The 27,363-nt window shown below is 37.0% G+C and overlaps 1 protein-coding gene across 1 annotated transcript in view; it reads left to right on the top strand.

Moving 5' to 3' along the window:
- The window catches only part of LOC117339392 (probable E3 ubiquitin-protein ligase HECTD2), a 66,150-nt gene extending 39,087 nt beyond the window's left edge, over positions 1 to 27,063 (top strand). Inside the window, exons 8-20 of the mRNA XM_033900954.1 lie at positions 2,097 to 2,245; positions 2,483 to 2,606; positions 3,412 to 3,508; positions 7,368 to 7,475; positions 7,818 to 7,950; positions 9,114 to 9,202; positions 9,590 to 9,751; positions 10,760 to 10,834; positions 11,258 to 11,345; positions 14,721 to 14,827; positions 16,951 to 17,066; positions 17,659 to 17,799; positions 18,738 to 27,063. Of these exons, the coding sequence (XP_033756845.1) occupies positions 2,097 to 2,245; positions 2,483 to 2,606; positions 3,412 to 3,508; positions 7,368 to 7,475; positions 7,818 to 7,950; positions 9,114 to 9,202; positions 9,590 to 9,751; positions 10,760 to 10,834; positions 11,258 to 11,345; positions 14,721 to 14,827; positions 16,951 to 17,066; positions 17,659 to 17,799; positions 18,738 to 18,858 (1,510 nt within the window). The 3' untranslated portion in view covers positions 18,859 to 27,063. The remainder of the gene's footprint in view (positions 1 to 2,096; positions 2,246 to 2,482; positions 2,607 to 3,411; positions 3,509 to 7,367; positions 7,476 to 7,817; positions 7,951 to 9,113; positions 9,203 to 9,589; positions 9,752 to 10,759; positions 10,835 to 11,257; positions 11,346 to 14,720; positions 14,828 to 16,950; positions 17,067 to 17,658; positions 17,800 to 18,737) is intronic.
- Positions 27,064 to 27,363: the final 300 nt, after the last annotated feature.

Below are 27,363 nucleotides of genomic sequence, written 5' to 3'. Positions count from 1 at the left end.
TTGGTGCAAATACAATAAAATCGGGTTTGACATAACTCTTACCTTACATATATGGATAAATTAGATATTTATTTACCCCAGAACACCCATTTAGTCGTATCTAGGTGTTTTATTCCGTCCGTATAGACCCCGCTTTATGCTAGTCAAAATTTCATACTTGGCTCGACGCCATATTGCTAACTATGTAGGTCGCGGGCGGCCTAATTACTCTAATCAGTGTGCGATGGAGCGAAAAGGAAAAAATACAACATTTTAATATATTTACCCCTTATAATTTATAAATAATGAATTTTTGAATTTAATATAACAGGTTTTGGGAAATAATAAGCTTAGTTTTCTTTATTTAAACAATGCAAGAAGAAAAACACAATAAATCATATGTGGTCTTTTCGGTCCGTTGCGTTCCGATTCGGGTGATTAGTCGTACTGTCACTTACAAAATGGCGGGTCTATACGGACGGAATAAAACATCTAGATGGGACTAAATGGGTGTTCTGGGATAAATAAATATCTCATTTATCCATATATGTAAGGTAGGTGTTATGTCACACCCGATTTTATTGTATTTGCACCAAATTCTTAGCGACACCAAACGGTGTCGGATAATTCCAAATTTTCATATAGTAGTGCGCTCTGGCCCTACACCAGACATGGTGTCAGAGCCAGAGAAAACTCGGGCTACACCAGACATGGTGTCAGGGCCAGAGGAAACTCGGGCTACACCAGACATGGTGACAGGGCCAGAGAAAACTCGGGCTACACCAGACATGGTGACAGGGCCAGAGAAAACTCGGGCTATCTGTTGTCTTGATCACTGGTGCAACTATAATACAGTCAGTGACAGTCTGTTGTCAATAGTCTGTTGTCTCAATCACTGGTGCAACTATAATACAGTCAATGACAGTCTGTTGTCAATAGTCTGTTGTCTCGATCACTGGTGCAACTATAATACAGTCAGTGACAGTCTGTTGTCAATAGTCTGTTGTCTCGATCAATGGTGCAACTATAAGACAGTCAGTGACAGTCTGTTGTCAATAGTCTGTTGTCTCGATCACTGGTGCAACTATAATACAGTCAATGACAGTCTGTTGTCAATAGTCTGTTGTCTCGATCACTGGTGCAACTATAATACAGTCAGTGACAGTCTGTTTTCAATAGTCTGTTGTCTCAATCAGTCTGTTGTCTCGATCAGTCTGTTGTCTCGATCAGTCTGTTGTCTCGATCAGTCTTATGTCTCTCGATCAGTCTTATGTCTCGATCAGTCTGTTGTCTCGATCAGTCTGTTGTCTCGATCAGTCTGTTGTCTCGATCAGTCTGTTGTCCTGGTCAGTCTGTTCACTGAAGAGTTCTCTGATTATGGTAGCTAGTTTTTCTGATTGCGGAACTTTGACATGGTTAACAAAGGTGGCTAATTAACATGGTTGACGATGGTGGCTAATTAACATCATGGTTGACGATGGTGGCTTATCAACATCATGGTTGACGATGGTGGCTAGTTGACATCATGGTTGACGATGGTGGCTAGTTGACATCATGGTTGACAATGGTAGCTAGTTGACATCATGGTTGACGATGGTTGCTAATCAACATCATGGTTGATGATGGTGGCTAGTTGACATCATGGTTGATAATGGTGGCTAATTCAAAAAATTGATATCATGGCTGACAATGGTGGCAATTAACATCATGGTTGAAGATGATGGCTAAGTAACATCATGGTTGATGATGCTGGCTAGTTGACATTATGGTTGACGATGATGGCTGATAGTTGACATCATGGTTGATGATTCTGGTTAATTAATATATGGTTGACAATGGTGTCAATTAACATCATGGTTGACGATAATCACTAGTTGACATCATGGTTGACAATGGTGGCTAATTAACATCATGGTTTACAATCAACATCATAGTTGACGATGTTTGCTAATCAACATCATGGTTGACGATGGTGGCTAATCAACATTATGGTCCTACAGGTAGCTGTCACTTTTCAGGCCCAAATGCGTGTACAGGCTATAATTTAAACACAAGAATCAACAACCTGAGAATACTACCTGGGACACATGTATTACCAAGTTAACAATCTGTTACAGGTTAAAATTAGGAACGTTCTCACGAATCTTACGACGCTTACACAGTTTCATCGTACAGCGATTGTTCCCCACTAAGCCACAGGATTTACCTCCCCTGGCTAAATGTACGTGGTGGATCCCAAGTGCCACCAAAGTTATGGCATTGTTAAGTAAGTATTGAAAGCAGCTACAAATCTGATTACTGATGCTCACGTTTGAAAAAATATTGAGATAAAAAACATAAAAATATCAATTTTTCACTGAACTCATCAACTGAGCAAAATAGTTTGTAAAAAATAGGAATTTTTAAATCCAACAGATCTGCCATACAGATGCATCCATTATATATAATAAGTTTATCTAATTAACTGATTTGTAATTGATCAGTTTTCTGTACTGTTGTGTAGATGCTGCTAACAACTTGTCTAGTCCCCTGTTAGTGACAATAGCTGACTTCTACAACAGTAGTCTTGACTTTCTGGATCTCATGGCTGAGTACTACACTTGGCAGAACCCTAGTCACTGTTCAGGGTAAGTTTGTGTGCTGTCACTTAATATTCAGATCTATCATCCGAAAAATATCGTAATGGTTGTCCACTGTCTAAGTTCACCTAGTGTCTTATCAGTAATTAATCTGGACACCTAGTGTCTTATCAGTAATTAATCTGGACACCTAGTGTCTTATCAGTAATGAATCTGGACACCTAGTGTCTTATCAGTAATTAATCTGGACACCTAGCGTCTTATCAGTAATTAATCTGGACACCTAGCGTCTTATCAGTAATTAATCTGGACACCTAGTGTCTTATCAGTAATTAATCTGGACACCTAGCGTCTTATCAGTAATTAATCTGCACAAATTCTCAGGGTATATCAAACTGCTGAACGTGTTCCCTATCATAATTATCAGCACTTAATTGGAATCGTCTTTAATGTGTTGTACTATACAGTAGATATAATTTACATGTAAGAATTTGACAGCCGTACATTTGGATATTTACATGCAAGAATTTGACAGCTGTACCTTTGGATTATTACATAACTGAACAAACACTTTGTGTTTCTCCCAAAGTTTGTAGTGCAGTTTTTCTACTAATTGTAGTGTCTGGACTGGTGATCCATTCTTATGAATCTTTACAGAATTAAATGTTACAATGACATACCTTAGTCAGATGAAGATACAGTCATCACAGTAGCCATACGTACAGTTTGATTCAAAGTAACCTTTAGCAATATACATGGTTCTGTTTTTATACATGGTTAACTGTCATACTATGTGTTTCATGCTTTCATTCTTTATTTTTGAGTTTAATATTTTTGTATTTTTGTTTTTAAGGTTTTCGTTCTGTCAGTACCCTTTCATCCTCAGTATATCAGCAAAGAGATCTATCCTACAGAAAGACTCCGAACAACAGATGATTATCATGGCCAGGGTAAGTTAACACAACAACAGATGATTATCATGGCCAGGGTAAGTTAACACAACAACAGATGATTATCATGGCCAGGGTAAGTTAACACATGTACAACTACAGATGATTATCATGGCCAGGGTAAGTTAACACAGAACACAACAACAGATGATTATCATGGCCAGGGTAAGTTAACATAGAACACAACAACAGATGATTATCATGGCCAGGGTAAGTTAACACAACAACAGATGATTATCATGGCCAGGGTAAGTTAACACAACAACAGATGATTATCATGGCCAGGGTAAGTTAACACAACAACAGATGATTATCATGGCCAGGGTAAGTTAACACAACAACAGATGATTATCATGGCCAGGGTAAGTTAACACATGTACAACTACAGATGATTATCATGGCCAGGGTAAGTTAACACAGAACACAACAACAGATGATTATCATGGCCAGGGTAAGTTAACATAGAACACAACAACAGATGATTATCATGGCCAGGGTAAGTTAACACAACAACAGATGATTATCATGGCCAGGGTAAGTTAACACAACAACAGATGATTATCATGGCCAGGGTAAGTTAACACAACAACAGATGATTATCATGGCCAGGGTAAGTTAACACAACAACAGATGATTATCATGGCCAGGGTAAGTTAACACAACAACAGATGATTATCATGGCCAGGGTAAGTTAACGCAGACACAACAACAGATGATTATCATGGCCAGGGTAAGTTAACACAACAACAGATGATTATCATGGCCAGGGTAAGTTAACACATGTACAACAACAGATGATTATCATGGCCAGGGTAAGTTAACAGAGGACACAACAACAGATGATTATCATGGTCAGGGTAAGTTAACACAACAACAGATGATTATCATGGCCAGGGTAAGTTAACATAACAACAGATGATTATCATGGCCAGGGTAAGTTAACATAACAACAGATGATTATCATGGCCAGGGTAAGTTAACATAACAACAGATGATTATCATGGCCAGGGTAAGTTAACACAACAACAGATGATTATCATGGCCAGGGTAAGTTAACACAACAACAGATGATTATCATGGCCAGGGTAAGTTAACATAACAACAGATGATTATCATGGCCAGGGTAAGTTAACATAACAACAGATGATTATCATGGCCAGGGTAAGTTAACACAGACACAACAACAGATGATTATCATGGTCAGGGTAAGTTAACACAACAACAGATGATTATCATGGCCAGGGTAAGTTAACATAACAACAGATGATTATCATGGCCAGGGTAAGTTAACATAACAACAGATGATTATCATGGCCAGGGTAAGTTAACACAGACACAACAACAGATGATCATCATGGCCAGGGTAAGTTCACGCAGACACAACAACAGATGATTATCATGGTCAGGGTAAGTTAACACAACAACAGATGATTATCATGGCCAGGGTAAGTTAACACAACAACAGATGATTATCATGGCCAGGGTAAGTTAACAGAGGACACAACAACAGATGATTATCATGGTCAGGGTAAGTTAACACAACAACAGATGATTATCATGGCCAGGGTAAGTTAACACAACAACAGATGATTATCATGGCCAGGGTAAGTTAACACAACAACAGATGATTATCATGGCCAGGGTAAGTTAACACAACAACAGATGATTATCATGGCCAGGGTAAGTTAACACAACAACAGATGATTATCATGGCCAGGGTAAGTTAACACAACAACAGATGATTATCATGGCCAGGGTAAGTTAACACAACAACAGATGATTATCATGGCCAGGGTAAGTTAACACAACAACAGATGATTATCATGGCCAGGGTAAGTTAACACAACAACAGATGATTATCATGACCAGGGTAAGTTAACACAACAACAGATGATTATCATGGCCAGGGTAAGTTAACACAACAACAGATGATTATCATGGCCAGGGTAAGTTAACCCAACAACAGATGATTATCATGGCCAGGGTAAGTTAACACAACAACAGATGATTATCATGGCCAGGGTAAGTTAACACAACAACAGATGATTATCATGGCCAGGGTAAGTTAACACAACAACAGATGATTATCATGGCCAGGGTAAGTTAACACAACAACAGATGATTATCATGGCCAGGGTAAGTTAACACAACAACAGATGATTATCATGGCTAGGGTAAGTTAACACAACAACAGATGATTATCATGGCCAGGGTAAGTTAACACAACAACATATGATTATCATGGCCAGGGTAAGTTAACACAGGACACAACAACAGATGATTATCATGGCCAGGGTAAGTTAACACAACAACAGATGATTATCATGGCCAGGGTAAGTTAACACAGAACACAACAACAGATGATTATCATGGCCAGGGTAAGTTAACACAACAACAGATGATTATCATGGCCATGGTAAGTTAACACAGAACACAACAACAGATGATTATCATGGCCAGGGTAAGTTAACACAGGACACAACAACAGATGATTATCATGGCCAGGGTAAGTTAACACATGTACAACAACAGATGATTATCATGGCCAGGGTAAGTTAACACAGCAACAGATGATTATCATGGCCAGGGTAAGTTAACACAACAACAGATGATTATCATGGCCAGGGTAAGTTAACACAACAACAGATGATTATCATGGCCAGGGTAAGTTAACACAGACACAACAACAGATGATTATCATGGCCTGGGTAAGTTAACACAACAACAGATGATTATCATGGCCAGGGTAAGTTAACACAGAACACAACAACAGATGATTATCATGGCCAGGGTAAGTTAACACAGACACAACAACAGATGATTATCATGGCCAGGGTAAGTTAACACAACAACAGATGATTATCATGGCCAGGGTAAGTTAACACAACAACAGATGATTATCATGGCCAGGGTAACTTAACACAACAACAGATGATTATCATGGCCTGGGTAAGTTAACACAACAACAGATGATTATCATGGCCAGGGTAAGTTAACACAACAACAGATGATTATCATGGCCTGGGTAAGTTAACACAACAACAGATGATTATCATGGCCAGGGTAAGTTAACACAGAACACAACAACAGATGATTATCATGGCCAGGGTAAGTTAACACAACAACAGATGATTATCATGGCAATGGTAAGTTAACACAGAACACAACAACAGATGATTATCATGGCCAGGGTAAGTTAACACAACAACAACAGATGATTATCATGGCCAGGGTAAGTTAACATAGAACCCAACAACAGATGATTATCATGGCCAGGGTAAGTTAACACAACAACAGATGTTTATCATGGCCAGGGTAAGTTAACACAGAACACAACAACAGATGATTATCATGGCCAGGGTAAGTTAACACAACAACAGATGATTATCATGGCCAGGGTAAGTTAACACAACAACAGATGATTATCATGGCCAGGGTAAGTTAACACAACAACAGATGATTATCATGGCCAGGGTAAGTTAACACAACAGATGATTATCATGGCCAGGGTAAGTTAACACAACAACAGATGATTATCATGGCCAGGGTAAGTTAACACAACAACAGATGGTTATCATGGCCAGGGTAAGTTAACACAACAACAGATGATTATCATGGCCAGGGTAAGTTAACACAACAACAGATGATTATCATGTTGATATGTATACACTTACATAATCTTTTTGAGAAAAAAATAATCTAATTTTTATTGACATCAACACTACATATCTATATATAATAGAGTATTAAGGTATCTATCACTGGATGTAACAGCTTTGAGATACTCTAAGATGTCAAATATATCCAGTGCATGATATTTTCACATAGAAACTTGAACTGTTCATTACACTTGTTACAGAGGAGCTTGGTTGCTAAGGTACAGAGGCGACAACTACCAGATGTCGGAATGCTGTTTTTGAATCTCAATGTGAGACGATCCCATATTGTGTCGGATTCCCTAAATGAGGTAATGACTTCATTTTAACTTGTATGAGTTTATATTCAAGTTTTAGATATTTTATTTTACCTTATTTTTGATCTGATGTATATATTTTTGGATTCCTCACCCCTTACTTCCTTGTATTGAAATAACAATTCCCGAAAGCTATTAAAAGGCACATATTACACCAAGCTTATTGTACCTTGTTTCCATGTAAATACAGTGTAACCTGTTTATAAAGGACACTTGACTGACGAGAGAAAAGTGTCCTTTACAGACAGATGACATTTTTACATTGGGTACGGAAATAGGCCTTTGTGAACAGTGTTTGTTTGGTTGGAAGTCACAATTTATGACTTGGTTGTACAGATTGCAAGGAAGCAACATGACTTGAAGAAGAAGTTGAAGGTGACATTTATGGGGGAAGCAGGACTCGACATGGGGGGCCTGACTAAGGAATGGTTCCTACTTCTCATTAGACAGATATTTCAGTCAGATTACGGTAAGTGTTGTAGCCGAGCTGCCCAAGTCAGGAGGCAGGCAGTATAACTCTCACAATGATGTATGTGAAAATAATGGTAAAAGTAATGGTAAAAATAATGTAGAAATAATGTTAAGATAATGTAAAAATAATTATTTTTCAAATTAACTGTCATTACAGAAAACTTGAAAATATAGTATATCGCATTTCTACATTGATAATTGGATTCCAAATATATCAAATTTCCATAATGTAGAATGCTTCTTGTCAAGGATTCAAAAGTGCACACTTTCCTTGTTACAGTACATGAACACAGATGAATAAAAACGATGTCCTTAGTACATAGACACAAATATGATATCTAAACGTATAAAGATCAATATCTAAGACCTACAGATTGTTCAATGAAACTGCTTGACAGATCTTGTACACTTATATGGGTTGAACAATTCTGATTTTGACACAATAGCTCTCCCCCTCTCTCCCTCTTCCCCTCACCCCCCTCTCCCCCTCACCCCTCTCCCCCTCTCCCTCTCCTCTCTCCCTCCCTCTCTCCGACTCCTCTCTCTCCCTCTCTCCCCTTCCTCCCTCTCCACCTCATACCCCGCTCCCCTCCCCCTCTCCTCTCGCCTCCGCCTCCCTCTCCTCCCTCCCCTCTCCCCATCCTCCCCCCCAGCCCTCTCCCCTCTCCGTCCCCCCGTGCTCCCCCTCTCCCCCCTCTCTCCCCCCTCTCCTCTCCTCTCTGCCCCTCATCCCCTCTACCCACCCCTCTCCCCTCTCCACCCCCCTCTCTCCTCTCTCCTCTCTCTCCTCCCCCTCCCTCCCCCTCTCCCCTCCTCCCCCTCTCCCCCTCCCTCTCGCTCCCCCCCTCTCCCCCCCCCCTCCTCCCCCTCCCCCCTCTCCTCCTCCCCCTCCCCCCTCTCCCCCTCTCCCCCTCACCCCCTCTCCCCCTCTCCTCATCCCCTCTCCCCCTCTCCTCTCTCCCCCTTTCCCCCTCTCCCCTTCTCCCCCTCGCCCTACATGCCATGGTTTCTACAATAAAGATCCCAGATTCAACACTACAACTCTGACCCCTGTCAACAAGTCTTCATAGATCAAGCCCTGAATGGTGGGGGGAATTCTAGTGTGTATATCCCAGTGCTGAACCTCTAAATGGATATGATGTTTATTTTATTTTCAAACAGGAATGTTTACGTACGAAAAAAAGGCTGGAGTTCACTGGTTCAGTTCGGCTCCATGCGAGAGTTACCAGGAGTTCAACCTCATGGGAGTTGTATCCTTCTCTCTTGTGATTGATTGTTTTAATGAAACAAGATTTTAGTATAAGTTTTCTTATTTCATAAGTATTGTTGATTATAATGTTTATTTGAAATGAAATCATGCAGATATATTGGCTATTTGAACTATCTGACTTATTGCTAAGCTCAGGCGTTGTATATTTGTTTGTAAAACTGAATACATGGTAAATATCAAATAACCATTGTACAATCATGATCAGTGAAATTCCATCTTATCAAGTTTAAAACTCTCTATGTATGTTCCATCAACAGAAATAAAGCTATTTGCAAAAAAAAAAGAAAAAAAAAGAAATAGGACAAGTTTGATGCTGTAGATATATAAACACAGAAAAGTTCCCCAAAGGGCCTTAACTCTTCCCTAGCTGATGGGACTAGCAGTTTATAATAGCATTAATCTGGACATACGGTTCCCAGCCTGCTGCTACAAAAAGCTTCTGAGTCCGGCAGTGGTGCCTTACAATAACCCTAACGCTGTTGTAGGCGTGACACAAGTAACTCTGGAGGACTTCAAACTTGTACAACCGGTAAGTTCTGCTGTCAGATGTACGGATGTTTCTGCTGTCAGATGTTTCTGCTGTCAGATGTACGGATGTTTCTGCTGTCAGATGTACGGATGTTTCTGCTGTCAGATGTTTCTGCTGTCAGATGTACTGATGTTTCTGCTGTCAGATGTACTGGTGTTTCTACTGTCAGATGTACTGATGTTTCTGCTGTCAGATGTACTGATGTTTCTGCTGTCAGATGTACGGATGTTTCTGCTGTCAGATGTTTCTGCTGTCAGATGTACGGATGTTTCTGCTGTCAGATGTACGGATGTTTCTGCTGTCAGATGTACTGATGTTTCTGCTGTCAGATGTACTGATGTTTCTGCTGTCAGATGTACTGATGTTTCTGCTGTCAGATGTACTGATGTTTCTGCTGTCAGATGTACTGATGTTTCTGCTAAAGGCTTTAAAGTGATATCATTCACAGATATTTTGGATATTTAATTTCAAACTATATTATGTACCACGATGGGTTTTGAATGTAGTAATAAGTACTTTTTGTGGTTGAGGCTATGTTGAAGATTGTCTGGACAATTTGAATGTCATAAAATATATTGAAAACATGATTTTACTTGTGTGTCAGTCAGACAGCAAGTGCAAAGGACATAATCCAGCTTTCGTATTTGGTCTTTGGTCACCAATAATGATCTCCAGAAATACCTGTAAAGTGTACATATGTATGTGAATTTTTACTTTTCTTAAAAGAGAACATTCAGTTATTACCAACAGGGTAATCTGCAGGAGCAAGTTATCTCAAAATATTTGTATAAAACTCACACTGGTGACAAATCTATCCATGTTGATTGTAGTTCAATCAAAATGCAAAGAAAAAAATGTTGTCCTACAGCACCATTCCCAAACAACTAATAACTTTAGTCAAAATGTATGGTTTTACTCTCAGGACTATTATTACAGGTAAAAAACAGAACTGGTGTTTTTGTGATTTATTAATGAGCATTGATGTGGAGCACAATATGTATGTTACAGGGTGTGGCTGGTGGACTAGAGGACCTTCTGAGTTACGAAGGAGACGTTGAGGAGGATTTCTGTATGACATTTCAGGTAGTTGATTAAAAAATCTTGACATCCTATATCAATTGAATACAACTGAGGTTTTATCAGAAAAGCTGGACAAAGTTTATGTCAATGGTATGCATTGGCGGGCCTGACCCAACAATGTCATAACGGTTATATGACATATGCCATATTACTGTAAAAATAATGGTTTTTTTTGTTAATGATATTTTTATAGAGGGGGCATACATATCATGGTAGCTTACATCTGTAAATAACTTGTAGAAATGATTCTAAATGTATGTGTTAATCATGTTGATTTTGGTTTTTGGAATCAGATGTTACTGTAATGATTCAGTGTAGTGTTGAACCTCGGGATATAAGAGAAATAGATTATTTTGAAATATGCAATTGTGGTCAAGCTATTTCAGACTTTGCCGAGAGGTAATAAACAGCTATGATCTGTTTCAGATTTCTCTGACGGAGTTCGGTGATGTAAGGACAGTTGATCTCAAAACTGGTGGTGTTGATATCCCTGTAACCAATAGCAACAGAGCAGGTAAACTATTTTGTAATTATAATTTCACTTTCAGCATACTTTGATTACGTATTATCAGTTTTACACTGTTTTTCTGTCCAAATGATGAAAACTTGTGATAGACAAATGTTTTCTGTATCTTTTAATTCTAGGGTTCTACTCGTGATAAAACACTGTATCGTTGGTTATATGGTCGTGTGGGATTCAAATTTCACTATATTTGCAGTCATTAAATTTGGGGCCAAAAGAAGTACCCAGCGAATATTTATATTTACAAACAAATGTATAAATGTATTCGTGTAGAAAGTATACAAACAAATGTATAAATGTATTCGTGCTGAAGGTTTACAAACAAATATATATAAATGTATTTGTGCCAAATGTTTACAAACAAATGTATAAATGTATTTGTGTAGAAAGTTTACAAACAAGTTCTGTACTTTACCAGTACATTTGTTGGGCTTGTTGATATATTTTTGTGAAGTTTAACAATTAAAATTTGTAAACCTGAAATTGATATCTGTTGTTTCAGTGAGTTGTACATTGTCCTGTAACCAAACAGCATGTGTTTACCATTATGTACAGTATAATTATGATTTAGATGTTATACAGTCAGTTATCAGGTTACGGTTCGGTTAGTCTGAGTCAGTTATCTGGTTACTGTTTGGTTAGTCTGAGTCAGTTAGCTGGTTACTGTTTGGTTAGTCTGAGTCAGTTATCTGGTAACTGTTCGGTTAGTCTGAGTCAGTTATCTGGTTACTGTTTGGTTAGTCTGAGTCAGTTATCTGGTTACTGTTTGGTTAGTCTGAGTTGGTTATCTGGTTACTGTTTGGTTAGTCTGAGTCAGTTATCTGGTTACTGTTTGGTTAGTCTGAGTCAGTTATCTGGTTACTGTTTGGTTAGTCCGAGTCAGTTATCTGGTTACTGTTTGGTTAGTCCGAGTCAGTTATCTGGTTACTGTTTGGTTAGTCTGAGTCAGTTATCTGTTACTGTTTGGTTAGTCTGAGTCAGTAATCTGGTTACTGTTTGGTTAGTCTGAGTCAGTAATCTGGTTACTGTTTGGTTAGTCTGAGTTGGTTATCTGGTTACTGTTTGGTTAGTCTGAGTTGGTTATCTGGGTACTGTTTGGTTAGTCTGAGTGTTATCTGGTTACTGTTTGGTTAGTCTGAGTCAGTTATCTGGTTACTGTTTGGTTAGTCTTAGTCAGTAATCTGGTTACTGTTTGGTTAGTCTGAGTCTGTTATCTGGTTACTGTTTGGTTAGTCTGAGTCGGTTATCTGGTTACTGTTTGGTTAGTCTGAGTCAGTTATCTGGTTACTGTTTGGTTAGTCTTTAGTCAGTTATCTGGTTACTGTTTGGTTAGTCTTAGTCAGTTATCTGGTTACTGTTTGGTTAGTCTGAGTCAGTTATCTGGTTACTGTTTGTTTAGTCTGAGTCAGTTATCTGGTTACTGTTTGGTTAGTCTGAGTCAGTTATCTGGTTACTGTTTGGTTAGTCTGAGTCAGTTATCTGGTTACTGTTTGGTTAGTCTGAGTCAGTTATCTGGTTACTGTTTGGTTAGTCTGAGTCAGTTATCTGGTTACTGTTTGGTTAGTCTTAGTCAGTTATCTGGTTACTGTTTGGTTAGTCTGAGTCAATTATCTGGTTACTGTTTGGTTAGTCTGAGTCAGTTATCTGGTTACTGTTTGGTTAGTCTGAGTCAGTTATCTGGTTACTGTTTGGTTAGTCTGAGTTGGTTATCTGGTTACTGTTTGGTTAGTCTGAGTGTTATCTGGTTACTGTTTGGTTAGTCTGAGTCTGTTATCTGGTTACTGTTTGGTAAGTCTGAGTCAGTTATCAGGTTACTGTTTGGTTAGTCCGAGTCAGTTATCTGGTTACTGTTTGGTTAGTCTGAGTCAGTTATCTGGTTACAGTTTGGTTAGTCTGAGTCAGTTATCTGGTTACGGTTTGGTTAGTCAGAGTCAGTTATCTGGTTACTGTTTGGTTAGTCTGAGTTAGTTATCTGGTTACAGTTTGGTTAGTCTGAGTCAGTTATCTGGTTACTGTTTGGTTAGTCTGAGTGTGTTATCTGGTTACTGTTTGGTTAGTCTGAGTCAGTTATCTGGTTACTGTTTGGTTAGTCTGAGTCAGTTATCTGGTTACTGTTTGGTTAGTCTGAGTCAGTTATCTGGTAACTGTTCGGTTAGTCTGAGTGTGTTATCTGGTTACAGTTTGGTTAGTCTGAGTGTTATCAGGTTACTGTTTGGTTAGTCTGAGCCAGTTATCTGGTTACTGTTTGGTTAGTCTGAGTCAGTTATCTGGTAACTGTTCGGTTAGTCTGAGTCAGTTATCAGGTTACTGTTTGGTTAGTCTGAGTGTTATCAGGTTACTGTTTGGTTAGTCTGAGTCGGTTATCTGGTTACTGTTTGGTTAGTCTGAGTGTTATCTGGTTACTGTTTGGTTAGTCTGAGTCAGTTATCTGGTAACTGTTTGGTTAGTCTGAGTCGGTTATCTGGTTACTGTTCGGTTAGTCTGAGTGTGTTATCTGGTTACTGTTTGGTTAGTCCGAGTCAGTTATCTGGTTACTGTTTGGTTAGTCTGAGTCAGTTATCCTGTTGGCACACAGGTGCATGTCTACCTGTGATCTCTGATCAAAGCAATCAATATCTGATAGACCTTGGGTCAAGATTTATCGTATTGGCCAGAGTATGCATGCAAAGGAATGAATGTGATAATATTTGAAGAGTATATCGGTCATATATATGTAGTTATTTCAAAATATTTAAGTTATAACTACTTGATAAGCAAGAAGTTCTGGATCATACTATTCACTTGGGCCTGTAATAAGCTTGTATGTCTGTTTATGTTTGTTCAAAGTCATGACCTTGACCCTCTTTTAGTGTTACAGGGATATCTAAGACATGTACATGTGGTGTTAACTTGCCCACTAATTCATTATGTCTGACAGTGACTTGACTTCGTCACATTAACATGTTCGGCATGTTTGAAGCTAGTATTCATAAATTTTGTGATACCTAACCATTGTGTCATTTATAAAAAATATTCATCACTTTTGAAATACAGGACCAATGAGTCATTTGTTCGAATGTTTAAAGCCAGTATTCAAAACTTTCGTGATACCCAATCATTGAGTCATTTGTTTGAATGTTTGAAGCTAGAATTCATCACTTTTGTAATATGGACTTGGTTGAGTCATTTGTTTGAAGTGTTTTAAAATTGCACACATGCATTTATTCTGTCAATATCAATAATTTGACCTTGATATGCATCTCAGTGAATGTTAATGGGCCATAATAGGGTCCATTATAATAACAGTATTGTGAAAAATGATTATACAACCAATGTTATATTTTCTGTTGAATTCTAGTACCTTTACACTTGTTTTTTTATTTTCAGAATATGTACAGCTGTATATAGACTGGGTGATCAACAAGTCTATTTATTCTCAGTTTAAGGCTTTCTACCATGGTTTTCATAGCGTCTGTGCTTCAAATGCTCTCATTGTAAGTATACATGCTTCATTGGTATATTTTATGTATCATGATAGTTATATGTATTCATGGCCCTGGTAACAGGGTAATATGAAGGTTTATTGACCCGAAAATATCATGTTACCAAAGGGCTTGCCCTAAGGGAAATACAGTGTATGATACCGAGGGTAAATAGACCTTCATATTAATTCCATATACCAGATTCCAATAGAAACTATCGGCAACCTTGACCTAGCTGTGTACAGTGGACCCTCGATAATCCGAACACCTTTGTTCCCAGCCCAAACCGTCCGGATTACGAGTTTTCCGGACTACCGAATTTCGTCTACCAGGTCAAAAAAAATTGTTGTGTAAGAGTTATCTCCCTTTACTCTATACAATACGGGACGTTTTAATGACGTTTCATAAACACGTCTAATTGTCAGTCTTTTTAAAAAATAAATATACTTATGTTCTTGATATGATTCTTGTTTTCTTTTATTTTGTAGAAACTAAAAAATAAACAATGTTTTTAAAAGAACATGTGAAGTGAAAGTTGTTTTATTTATAGCGGGCATATGTGACCTACAAACAACACACATGGGTTACGTCCCAGAGGTTCACAAACGAGTAGAAATTACAAACGTTAAATACCTGAAATGAAAGACCCACTATGTACAATGTACGATCTTGTGATCACTGCTTAATACGTAAATGTACCATGTGTGTAATTAATAACATGCATCTTTCAATGAGTCGTCATTACACGTAACGGTGTTACAAGCCGATATCCTTGTTTACCCAATACAATTGTTAGTGATGTTAATTACCGATAATAAATTTATTACATGCATTTGTGATTGATTAAGTATCGTATCACATACTGTATGTTAGTGAATTAATTATTGCTAACTACGAAATAGCACTATGTAAAATAACCATAATAGATATTGTACGTCAAGTTGATAAAAGCAAGACCAGTCTACAATATAAAACCCTTTAATACTGTAGCATTTAGGTCGATCGTAAAGAAAAGCAATGTACCGTTATAAAAACAGATCTAGAGCTACATTGTAACACAGGTAAACACCCGGGGCTATGACCTGGCAGCGGTCGCTATGACTATGCACAGTGTCAAGCGATAGTCTGTACAGCTGTCGACACGGGTGACTTGCCCGACATTTTTCTCTCCTCGTGGTGAAAAAATCATTCGGATTATCGGGGGAAATTTACTAATGAAAAGTACTTTCCGTTCCCAAAATGGGCTTCCGGAATCGGAAACCGAATTTCCGGACTGGTGAGTACAAATAACGTTACGGAAATCCGTTCCAGTGCTATTCCGTCCGGACTGCGAGTTTTCCGGACTATCGGCATCCGGATTATCGCGGGTCCACTGTAGTTACATTGTACATACATCATTCAAACAACCTTGACCTTGCTTTGAAGTGACATTGTACACAGCATTCAAACAACCTTGACCATGTTGTGTAGTGACATTGTTCACAGCATTCAAACAACCTTGACCTTCAATCAAACAACCGTCGCTTTACTGTGCACTCGCCACATGCACGCATCTGGCATACAGGGAAACTGTCCTTAAATGACCATAACTGCTGATAGGACATTAAACAAAACAAAACCAAACACTGTTTACATAAACCAGATGACCTTGACATTGATGTCTAGTGACACTGTATACATCATATTAACCAGATGACCTTGGCATTGATGTTTAGTGACACTGTATACATCATATTAACCAGATGACCTTGGCATTGATGTCTAGTGACACTGTATACATCATATTAACAAGATGACCTTGACATTGATGTCTAGTGACACTGTATACATCATATTAACCAGATAACCTTGACATTGATGTCTAGTGACACTGTATACATCATATTAACCTTGGCCTTGACATTGATGTCTAGTGACACTGTATACAACATATTAACCAGATGACCTTGGCATTGGTGTCTAGTGACACTGTATACATCATATTAACAAGATGACCTTGACATTGATGTCTAGTGACACTGTATACATCATATTAAGATGACCTTGACATTGATGTCTAGTGACACTGTATACATCATATTAACCTTGACCTTGACATTTTGTGTGTATACATGGTCTATTCTTGCTCTTTACAGATGTTGAGGCCACAGGAAGTGGAGATGTTGGTATGTGGAAATCCTCAGATAGACATGAACCAGCTAAGAAAAGTAGCAACATATGACGGCTACAATGTACAGGACCCAACAGTCAGGTAGATATTAGTACACAGGTTAAAACATACAACGTAGGTAGGTAGGAGTTTTGGTCAGTACCTTATCAATCAAATTCTGTTTTCAACGTACTGGAAAGAACTTGACAGATTCATCAGTCCCTCCATTTCTTAATACTTCCATAACAAACGTTTTAAGTCTGTTTGGATTGATTAGAAGTGAAAGTCAAGTAGAATATGTTATAAATGGCTTGTTGATAGCAGTAAATGTTTATCAAGGAGGAACCATTTTAATCTGCATTAGCCATTGTAAATGTTTAATAACCAAACTTTAATTCAAAATTAAAATTGATTAAACGAGGGTTAAATATTTAGATTTGCATGGAAACTGCTGAAAATGTACGAGGAGAATAAGGCCAGGTGTTCTGGAAGGGTAAGCATCTTCTGCTTCATCAGCGCCGTGTCCATACAAATCTAAGGTCAAATAAGGGTTACGTCACAAATTCAAACTCCATCTACATGGTATCTTTGCCTATAGCGCCATAGTGTTCCCTTTATTCCCTAGTATTTTCCCAGGTGAAGCATGTGTAAGGATTTAACTAGATTAAAACACTATAAATGCTGTCTGTTTTAGGTATTTCTGGGATGCTGTCTTATCTATGACATTTGACATGCAGAAGAAACTGTTGTTGTTTACTACTGGGAGTGACAGGATCCCTATCGGAGGCATGGCAGAAATGACCTTCAAAATTTCACGCATCGAAGGAACTGATCTGTAAGTCGTTACATAGTTTGCAAAATATTTTACAATTCTTTGATTTAATTGTTTCCTAGGAAAATAAAGAATTGTTGTAAAATTAGATGACACCAAACAAAGTGTGAATATGAATGACCTTGACCCATATTCAAAGTCAGAGGTGTAAACTTTATTAAAACACTCAAATGACTTCCGATTAATTGAAAGGCGTAGAATCAATATACATGTGTTTGGCTGGTAGATTCCTGGCATGGAGCCCCACAAACTTGATAAAAGAAGACCTTTACCCATCTTCTGATAAGCTAAAAAGCCTAGAATCAAAATTCATTATTGATAGGTTCCTTGGATGACAGCAGATAGTTTGCTAATGTAAATGGCCTTGACCCCATACTCAAGGTCACAGGGTCAACTTTGTTGACGTATTCGAACAACTTTTTCTGAATATCTAAAAATCTTAGAAACAAGATATTTTGTTTGTGTTCCTGGGATGATGCCTGACAAATTTTTCGAAAAGAAATAACCTTCACCTATATTCAAGGTCACATGTGTCAAATTTATTAAAACACTCAAAATAACACCTTGTAATCAACAAAATGGCCAAAATTCAAGATATACAGTCTTGGTAGGTTCCTTAGATGACACTCTACAAAGTTTGGGAAACTAAATGAACTATTCGAGGGTTCAAACTTGCCCAAACACAGAGTTGACCCCCAACTTAGTATATGTCCCAGGTAAGAGTGTTTGTACTGTATTTATAGGGATAAAAGTGAGGTAAATTCTTAGCCAATCATACGTTGTATATTAGCATTTCAAAACTAGTCCCTAAATTAGCTAAAATTTGCATCTTGCTAAAAGTACATGCTATATGGAATTAGTATTTTCTGATGTTAGTGATGTTAGTTGTCTGAAGTTGTCTCCCTTGTATTCCGGATTGTGATTATCTCCTTTTGTTGCAGCCTTCCAATGTCCCATACGTGTTTCAACCAGCTTGTTCTACCAGCTTACCGAAGTCGTAAGGTTCTCAAGACAAAGCTCGTAACAGCTATCCACAATGCAGAGGGATTTGGATTGGAATGATCACAGTTTACGTGATGGGACAATGAATGAGTCAGGGATGGAGTATTTGATATTCCTTAATTAAAACTCAACCTTCTGGTATAACTATAGTCATGTACAAACATTTATGATTCACCTAGTCTGTATAATAACACCAGTGTGCATTAGACAAGATTCACCACCTATAGAATGAGAGTTATCACCTCCGTTATAACTACTCACCCAGATACACAGACATAATATATAAGTAAAGGAGAGCTTCAGTGGGAGATGATTGAGGGAGGAGAACTCCCATGTTCTAAAGTGAGAGATCTACACAGGCTGATGGAAGGGGAGAACTCCCACGTTCTAAAGTGAGAGATCTAAACAGGCTGATGGAGGAGGTAGAACTCCCATGTTCTAAAGTGAGAGATCTTAACAGGCTGATGGAGGGGAAGAACTCCCATGTTCTAAAGTGAGAGATCTAAACAGGCTGATGGAGGAGGTAGAACTCCCATGTTCTAAAGTGAGAGATATCTAAACAGGCTGATGGAGGAGGAGAACTCCCATATTCTAAAGTGAGAGATCTAAACAGGCTGATGGAGGAGGAGAATTCCCATGTTCTAAAGTGAGAGATCTAAACAGGCTGATGGAGGAGGAGAACTCCCATGTTCTAAAGTGAGAGATCTAAACAGGCTGATGGAGGAGGAGAACTCCCATGTTCTAAAGTAAGAGATCTAAACAGGCTGATGGAGGAGGAGAACTCCCATGTTCTAAAGTGAGAGATCTTAACAAGCTGATGGAGGAGAACTCCCATGTTCTAAAGTGAGATATCTAAACAGGCTGATGGAGGAGGAGAACTCCCATGTTCTAAAGTGAGAGATCTAAACAGGCTGATGGAGGAGGAGAACTCCCACGTTCTAAAGTGAGAGATCTTAACAGGCTGATGGAAGGGGAGAACTCCCACGTTCTAAAGTGAGAGATATCTACACAGGTCAATGGAGGAGGAGAACTCCCATGTTCTAAAGTGAGAGATCTAAACAGGCTGATGGAGGAGGAGAACTCCCAAGTTCTAAAGTGAGAGATCTAAACAGACTGATGGAGGAGAACTCCCATGTTCTAAAGTGAGAGATCTAAACAGGCTGATGGAGGAGAACTCCCATGTTCTAAAGTGAGAGATCTTAACAGGCTGATGGAAGGGGAGAACTCCCATGTTCTAAAGTGAGAGATCTAAACAGGTCAATGGAGGAGAATTCCCATGTTCTAAAGTGAGAGATCTAAACAGGCTGATGGAGGAGGAGAACTCCCATGTTCTAAAGTGAGAGATCTTAACAGGCTGATGGAAGGGGAGAACTCCCATGTTCTAAAGTGAGAGATCTAAACAGGCTGATGGAAGGGGAGAACTCCCATGTTCTAAAGTGAGAGATCTTAACAGGCTGATGGAGGGGAAGAACTCCTGTGTTCTAAAGTGAGAGATCTACACAGGCTGCTGGAGGAGAACTCTTATGTTTTAAAGTGAGAGATCTACTCAGGTCAATGGAGGAGGAGAACTCCCAAGTTCTAAAGTTGGCGATCGAGAGGAGGAGAATTACAAATTCTAAAGTTGGAGATCTACCCAGGCTGATGGAGGGGAAGAACTCCCAAGTTCTAAAGTTGGCGATCGAGAGAAGGAGAATTACAAATTCTAAAGTTGGAGATCTCCACAGGCTGATGGAGGGGAAGAACTCCCAAGTTCTAAAGTTGGCGATCGAGAGGAGGAGAATTACAAATTCTAAAGTTGGAGATCTCCACAGGCTGATGGAGGGGAAGAACTCCCAAGTTCTAAAGTCCAAGTAAAACATACAAGGCAAAAGCACCAGGCTATGTGAGCCTTTTAAGTTTGATTAATTGGGATGACCAAGAGTGGTGAATCTGTTCTGTTGTTTGTGGGTTTTACTTCTATATACGAGATCATGAAGATAACCTCTGTTATATAGTATTATATTTCAAAGAACATGGCATTTTTTTAAGACAACCATGAATAATACATGTATAAAAAATGGCAAAACTTGATATTCAAAATGATTGTATTAGACATCAAATTCCTATTTTTATTTTTTTTTATTTTCTTTCAAGTTTATGGGAAAGGGGAGGGAAGCGGCCTTCAACAAAATTTCTTTTAATAGGAAAAAAGCGTTTTAATGAAAAACAAGTGTATAATTATTAATACATGTATAGTATCAATCATGTACAGTATATGAATGTATAATTTATCTGTTTTAGCTGCAGATGAATGACACTTTCTCCCATACACTTTGTCTTTCCTTTATTTTGAAAGTTAAATGTAACTGGAATGAAAATCAACATCGGTATTACATACAATGTATTTGGAGACAATAGAGAATATTGTAGATAGAGGAAAGAATTTCAGAGCTTCCCAGGAAGTTTGAAATCTGTTAGCTACTGAGTTTTACAGTAGACTTTTTATTTCTAGAATTGTTCCTACTTTGATGTGTTCAGTATATTGTTAGGTATAAGTAGAATACTGTCAGTAGAGATTACCAATGTCTGTTTGTGTGATAATGCCACAATATTGGAAATATTTAGTTTGAAGTAAAACACATTTTTTAAAGTTTATTTGATATGTATATATAAGCATTAAAATGCATTCTGTTTTTTTTTTATTATTTGACCTCTTAATTGTCTCAATGTATAGTGTGTATAGTCAGCCTGGTACAGACATTATATTGACGTCAAGTCTGTGGCATTCATATCTAGATAGTTCAATGTTTCCATTTTCTTATTGTTTTCTGAGTTGAAGCTCACCTACCCTGAACAATGATACAATGTGAGGGGAGTTCAATCTTGTCTCATATATGGGTTCAGATGCCATAATGGTCACATAAGCAATGGCATTTACTGTCTGATAAATTTCACTTGAGTTTGGGTTTATATAAGGAAATTAATACTGATGAATTATTTCAAATAAGATAATATATATAGAGGAATTCATATAAGTGTAATATTGAATTTAACAAACAAGTTTTTATGAGTAAATTCAGTATAATTGCATGAACATGAATGTTAGAGTTGATTTATTGTATAATTCTAGAGACTTGCTCTATATAGGAAAATTGGTGGAAGGTCATGCAGTTGACTGTTGAGATATAAGCATGACGTCCGGTACTATTAGTAACTAAGGGTACTGTACTGTACTGAACTCTACAAAAACTATATTATACAGTAAAACATTTCTGATGTATAAAGTACAATTCTGTCTGATGTCTGTCCTTTCAGTTGTGTTTCCTAACTAAAATAAAAACTGTTACGACATATCATTTACAGTATTGAAACATGTCTGATGTGCCTTTAACTAGTTAAGAACTTAATGAATAGCAATAAAAGTTTGTTGTACTAAAATTCTGCAGGCAGATATTTTTTTCAGGAAATATAAGAGAAATTGTTATAATTGTTTCATATATTGTGCAATAAATCGCGGGGCAGTTAGGAGATGTATTGTACTGGTTTGTACCAGGTAGATCATTAATGTATACTGTAGTGGTTTGTGTGTACGTGCCATTAGCTTACATATACTTATAGATTATGTACATTCTGTATATAAAATGTACAATGTATATTGACTTTTCACCAGGTGTCATAGGTAGTGAGTATTTTAACAGATTAGCAAGCTGATGTTCATATGTTTGCTGTTTTACTACAGTACATGTATGTATATAAGTAATAAGCATGGTGATCCTCTCACTGGAAAAAAAATGAAAGTTTTTTCCAATGTTATTGCATGTATCCATCTCCTGCAGAAACACTCATATTTCAATGTTGTATAAATTAAATACTGTCGTGTTTGGAATATAATGTCTCTAACATATGATTGTATAAATTAAATACTGTCATGTTTGGAATATAACCTTTCCACATATGATTGTATAAATTAAGTACTGTCGTGTTTGGATTATAATATCTCTAACATATGATTGTTTAACAGGTTTCCTGATACAAGTTTCAATGAAAAATTGAAAGGATTACGATTTAGTAAAAAAATAGTCAAGTGTCAACATTTCTGTTACAGCTTGTGCACCTGAGATTTTTTGTGATTGTGTTTTGAATTAGGGGAGCGCTTTTTATGTGGAAGAGAAAGTGAACTATAATACCTAATATACAGGTCATGTAAGTCATACAAATTTTGTTTACAGTATTCTGTTGTTTACAACTATAATAATCATGATCCGTCCAGTTTGAGAGGCTGATATTCTCAGGAGATATTTTATTATTTTCATTTATTTAATCAATTTGAGGAAGTGATATTTATTTTGAAGGTGTCAGCTATTACACACCTGATTGTTCCAGAGTTTGATGATTAATGTTATTTAGAATCACCCTCTGTAAAGTCTATATCTGTTGTCTGATGGTACTCTCGGTACAGACCTAAACAACAGGTGAAGATTTATGTAAGGAGTTGTAGGGATAAAGGGTAAAATGTATAACTGTGATAACATTGATATGATCTATTTTTACATTGGAGATTTGTTGATAGATTTGTCAGAGTTTATTATATATAGCTGAGGACGTTTTTTAAACACACTGTTGTTAAATTGCTAAATGAAACTTTTTTTACACAGTAATAAGTTCTTTATTTGTTGATTTTATAAAATTATTTTTCTTAAATGTTCAGAATAGATGAAAGAATTAGTTAAACTGTCTTGAAGTACCTGCAACTTTTTAAGTATTGTGTGATACACTGTACATGTGTTGTTACTAGGAAGGTCCAGCTGAGATGGAGTATAGACATGTATTTAATAGTGTCATAAGTGTTTAATTGGTTAATACATAATAATTAAATGTTCACTGTTATTCATCAATATATGATTCATGTGTTGATATTTATATTATTTTTGAGATAAAACACATTTTTCATTCAGTTTGTGTTCTAAGTTAACCAAATGGTACATTTCACTTGAATACATTTTATATACTACCGAACTTTAGTACGTAGTTGGTGTAAATATGTACAAAATTTGACCTTGTACAGAGGTCACACAGGATTGGTCACTGGAGTACCACGGTCTTTATAATCCATCGCAGGCCTAGTGTGGACAGAGGTCACACAGGACTGGTCACTGGAGTACCACGGTCTTTATAATCCATCGCAGGTCTAGTGTGGACAGAGGTCACACAGGACTGGTCACTGGAGTACCACGGTCTTTATAATCCATCAAAGTTCTAGTGTGGACAGAGGTCACACAGGACTGGTCACTGGAGTACCACAGTCTTTATAATCCATCGAAGTTCTAGTGTGGACAGAGGTCACACAGGACTGGTCACTGGAGTACCACGGTCTTTATAATCCATCGAAGGTCTAGTGTGGACAGAGGTCACACAGGATTGGTCACTGGAGTACCACGGTCTTTATAATCCATCGAAGGCCTCGTGTGGACAGAGGTCACACATGACTTAAGTCACTGGAGTACCACGGTCTTTATAATCCATCGAAGGCCTCGTGTGGACAGAGGTCACACAGGATTGGTCACTGGAGTACCACGGTCTTTATAATCCATCGAAGGTCTAGTGTGTACAGAGGTCACACAGGATTGGTCACTGGAGTACCACGGTCTTTATAATCCATCGAAGGTCTAGTGTGGACAGAGGTCACACAGGACTAGTCACTGGAGTACCACGGTCTTTATAATCCTTCGCAGGTCTATGTTTGTATGTATATATAGTACGTGATGTTAATGTGGAGTTCAGACACCGATTAATGAGAACCAAAATAAAAAGTGTGGAGTTAACCGGTAACCTGACTTTGCTGACATCTGACATCTCAGGCCCTCAAGGTTTCATATCAATATTCCTTAAGGAAATTCTTTAACTTATTTTTTTCTGTAGGAATTTAAGCATTACAGAATTGAAGAATGCTTTCCTTTGGGAAAAATTTAAGGAATTTCGGCTTCACTTTATCCAGTAAAGACATGTTGTCGATAAAGACATGTTGTCGATAAAAGACATGTTGTCGATAAAGACAGGTTTGAAGTATTTTACCTGTTGTTCTATTGTTACAGAACCATATAATGTTTGATAATTTCAGAGTTCATTAGGAATCACTATAATCTATTGTTTTGTTTATTGCTATCTTTAAACTTGTAAGTTCATTTATAATTTTATTAATATAAGTACAAGTATAAATGTACAAAGTTTGAAGTTATATTCAAATCTTTATTGATGAAAGAATGTAGTACAGATATCTGGTAGGTGATATCTGAAGGAATTGTAACAACAGTCATGTGTTCTACCAGTTGTTTATACTTCATGTTTATACTTTTTGTCACTGTGTCTGTTGTGGATCATTATATACCATCAATATCTCTTGTTGATAACACAATTTTTGTTTTGATATTTATATTTGGGAATATTTCCAACCAATTAATATCAGATTAATATCAGAAAATGTGTTACTTCTAAAGTATACCTAAATCTGGTTTTTGTTAATTGGCCCTAGCTGTCATACTTTCCAAAAAAATTATTGCATTTCCAAATATCTGAATTCGATCAAACTTGACAAAAAAGCAACATCATGTAAACTTTTCTAATAATAGTCCATTCATGATTTACTATTTTAATTGGTTATAGTTGTGTTAAAAAGCATATTTGATCTGGATGTTTATAAAATTCATACAACAACAGAATCCAGCTTTCAATATCAGTACAAGATCTGTGCAATCCAACTAAAATTAAATGTTTATTATCAAATGAACTTTAAATTTTAGTTTGATGACAGCTCTGAAACAAAAGTATTTGACAAAAAAATAATGGCTGACTAACAATCGAACCACAAAAGAAATTTTTGATGACGAATTCCACATGAACAGAGGAAATGTTTTCTTATAACCGTAATTGTTACTCAGTTTAGAAATATAAAAGGCTGAGCCAAATTGAGTACTTCAAATTACTTCAAAACAAGCAGAAATTTGGATCAAGCCTGTTGGTCTTTTATTTTTTCACTGTATACAGTACCACGTTCGAAAGAGCACAAAATAAGTAAAATTATGAATGATAAAAGCTACAATCATGAATCATACTAGTCTTTCTTCATATGAAATGAGAAATATTAAAGTATTTGTTTAAAAAGATCACTATATTTATTTTGTATTTAAACTCCCAAAAGATCATTTGTATAATTCTGTTCTCTAATGATAATCAATTTGACCCACTGTGACTCATGTTACCAGGAATCATAGTACTAATGCTGTCCTCATATTTTAACCATGAATATAGAATAACAATCCTATTGTATATATATGTAATGTATAGTCAATATTTCTGTTATTTTTAATGATCTGACTTTTCCTGAGCAGGATGTATGTCGCTGTATAGAATCTCAGCTAGTACTAGTGTCACAAATGTACATTTGTAGCCATTGTTTTCTACACAAAATATTATATCTACACTGAAATACATTTCCTACCGTTGTTTTGTAACCAAAAAATCACATTAAGTACAGATATTCTAGTTTCACACACCATAATGATATTGACAACTTTCAGCCTATCATCTGCTTTAATTTGTTTTTTACATTTTATCAGCACTATTTTAACTCCCATTTGACATGTACATAGACACCTTTATTACTAGTTCAATATTGTTATGCCCAAAATGACCATAGTTGTTGACAGGCCGTTAAACGTAATCAGTCAATCAATATCACATATTACTACCAATCAACTGCATATGTAAAACATTAAGTTCATGTATCTTAATTAACATATTTTACTAGAGGTAAGCCTAAAATATTAACCTAATTAGAATTGAAATCTGTCTCCAGTTCTCTCAGATGAGCTCGGTACATAGTAACTACTTTTGATTAACAATCAAAGTCAGTTCATGAAAAAAAACGAAGGGATCACTTTTGTGTTGTTTCATTATTTATATAATAGCTCCCATTTTTGTAAGAACTTGTGTTCCAGGTTGTTTCCTGTTTAGTATCCTGATTCTTTTTAATGCAAGATCTTTAAGTTGAAAACAGACTTTTGAGCTGTAGCGTACATTATTGAACCATTGTTACAGTTATCTTACTCAGTTGTAAGTAAAAATTGTGTTTATGTCATAAACATTTCTCAAATATGTTGTTTTAAATCCAGTTTGTTTCTTAACCTCAATGGATGCCTAACTAGTCACATAACTGGGTAAAACTGCATGTTAATTTTCACTGTTAAACTTGTTGATATAAATTATGTGTGTGCCCTGGTGTCCATTTAACTAGTTGTTTTGTTTATTTGTTTGCCGGGTTTATTGCCACATCAACAGCCAGAGTCATTATGAAGGGATGTTTTTTTATAGTAGGTGGCAGCACTTACTACATATGAGAGGCTCATCACAAGCTAGGAATGGATCAAAGGTCTTGTCACGAAACATTTACCAAAAAATTACAAAAACATTACAACAAAACATTACAACATTACCACAAAACATTACAACATTGACACAAAACATTACAACATTGACACAAAACATTACAACATTGACACAAAACATTACAACATTGACACAAAACATTAC

Source organism: Pecten maximus, chromosome 12, assembly GCF_902652985.1.
Source record: "Pecten maximus chromosome 12, xPecMax1.1, whole genome shotgun sequence".
Lineage (NCBI taxonomy): Eukaryota > Metazoa > Mollusca > Bivalvia > Pectinida > Pectinidae > Pecten > Pecten maximus.
The sequence above is the reverse complement of the archived record's forward strand: the minus strand, read 5'-3'. Positions and strand labels throughout refer to the sequence as shown.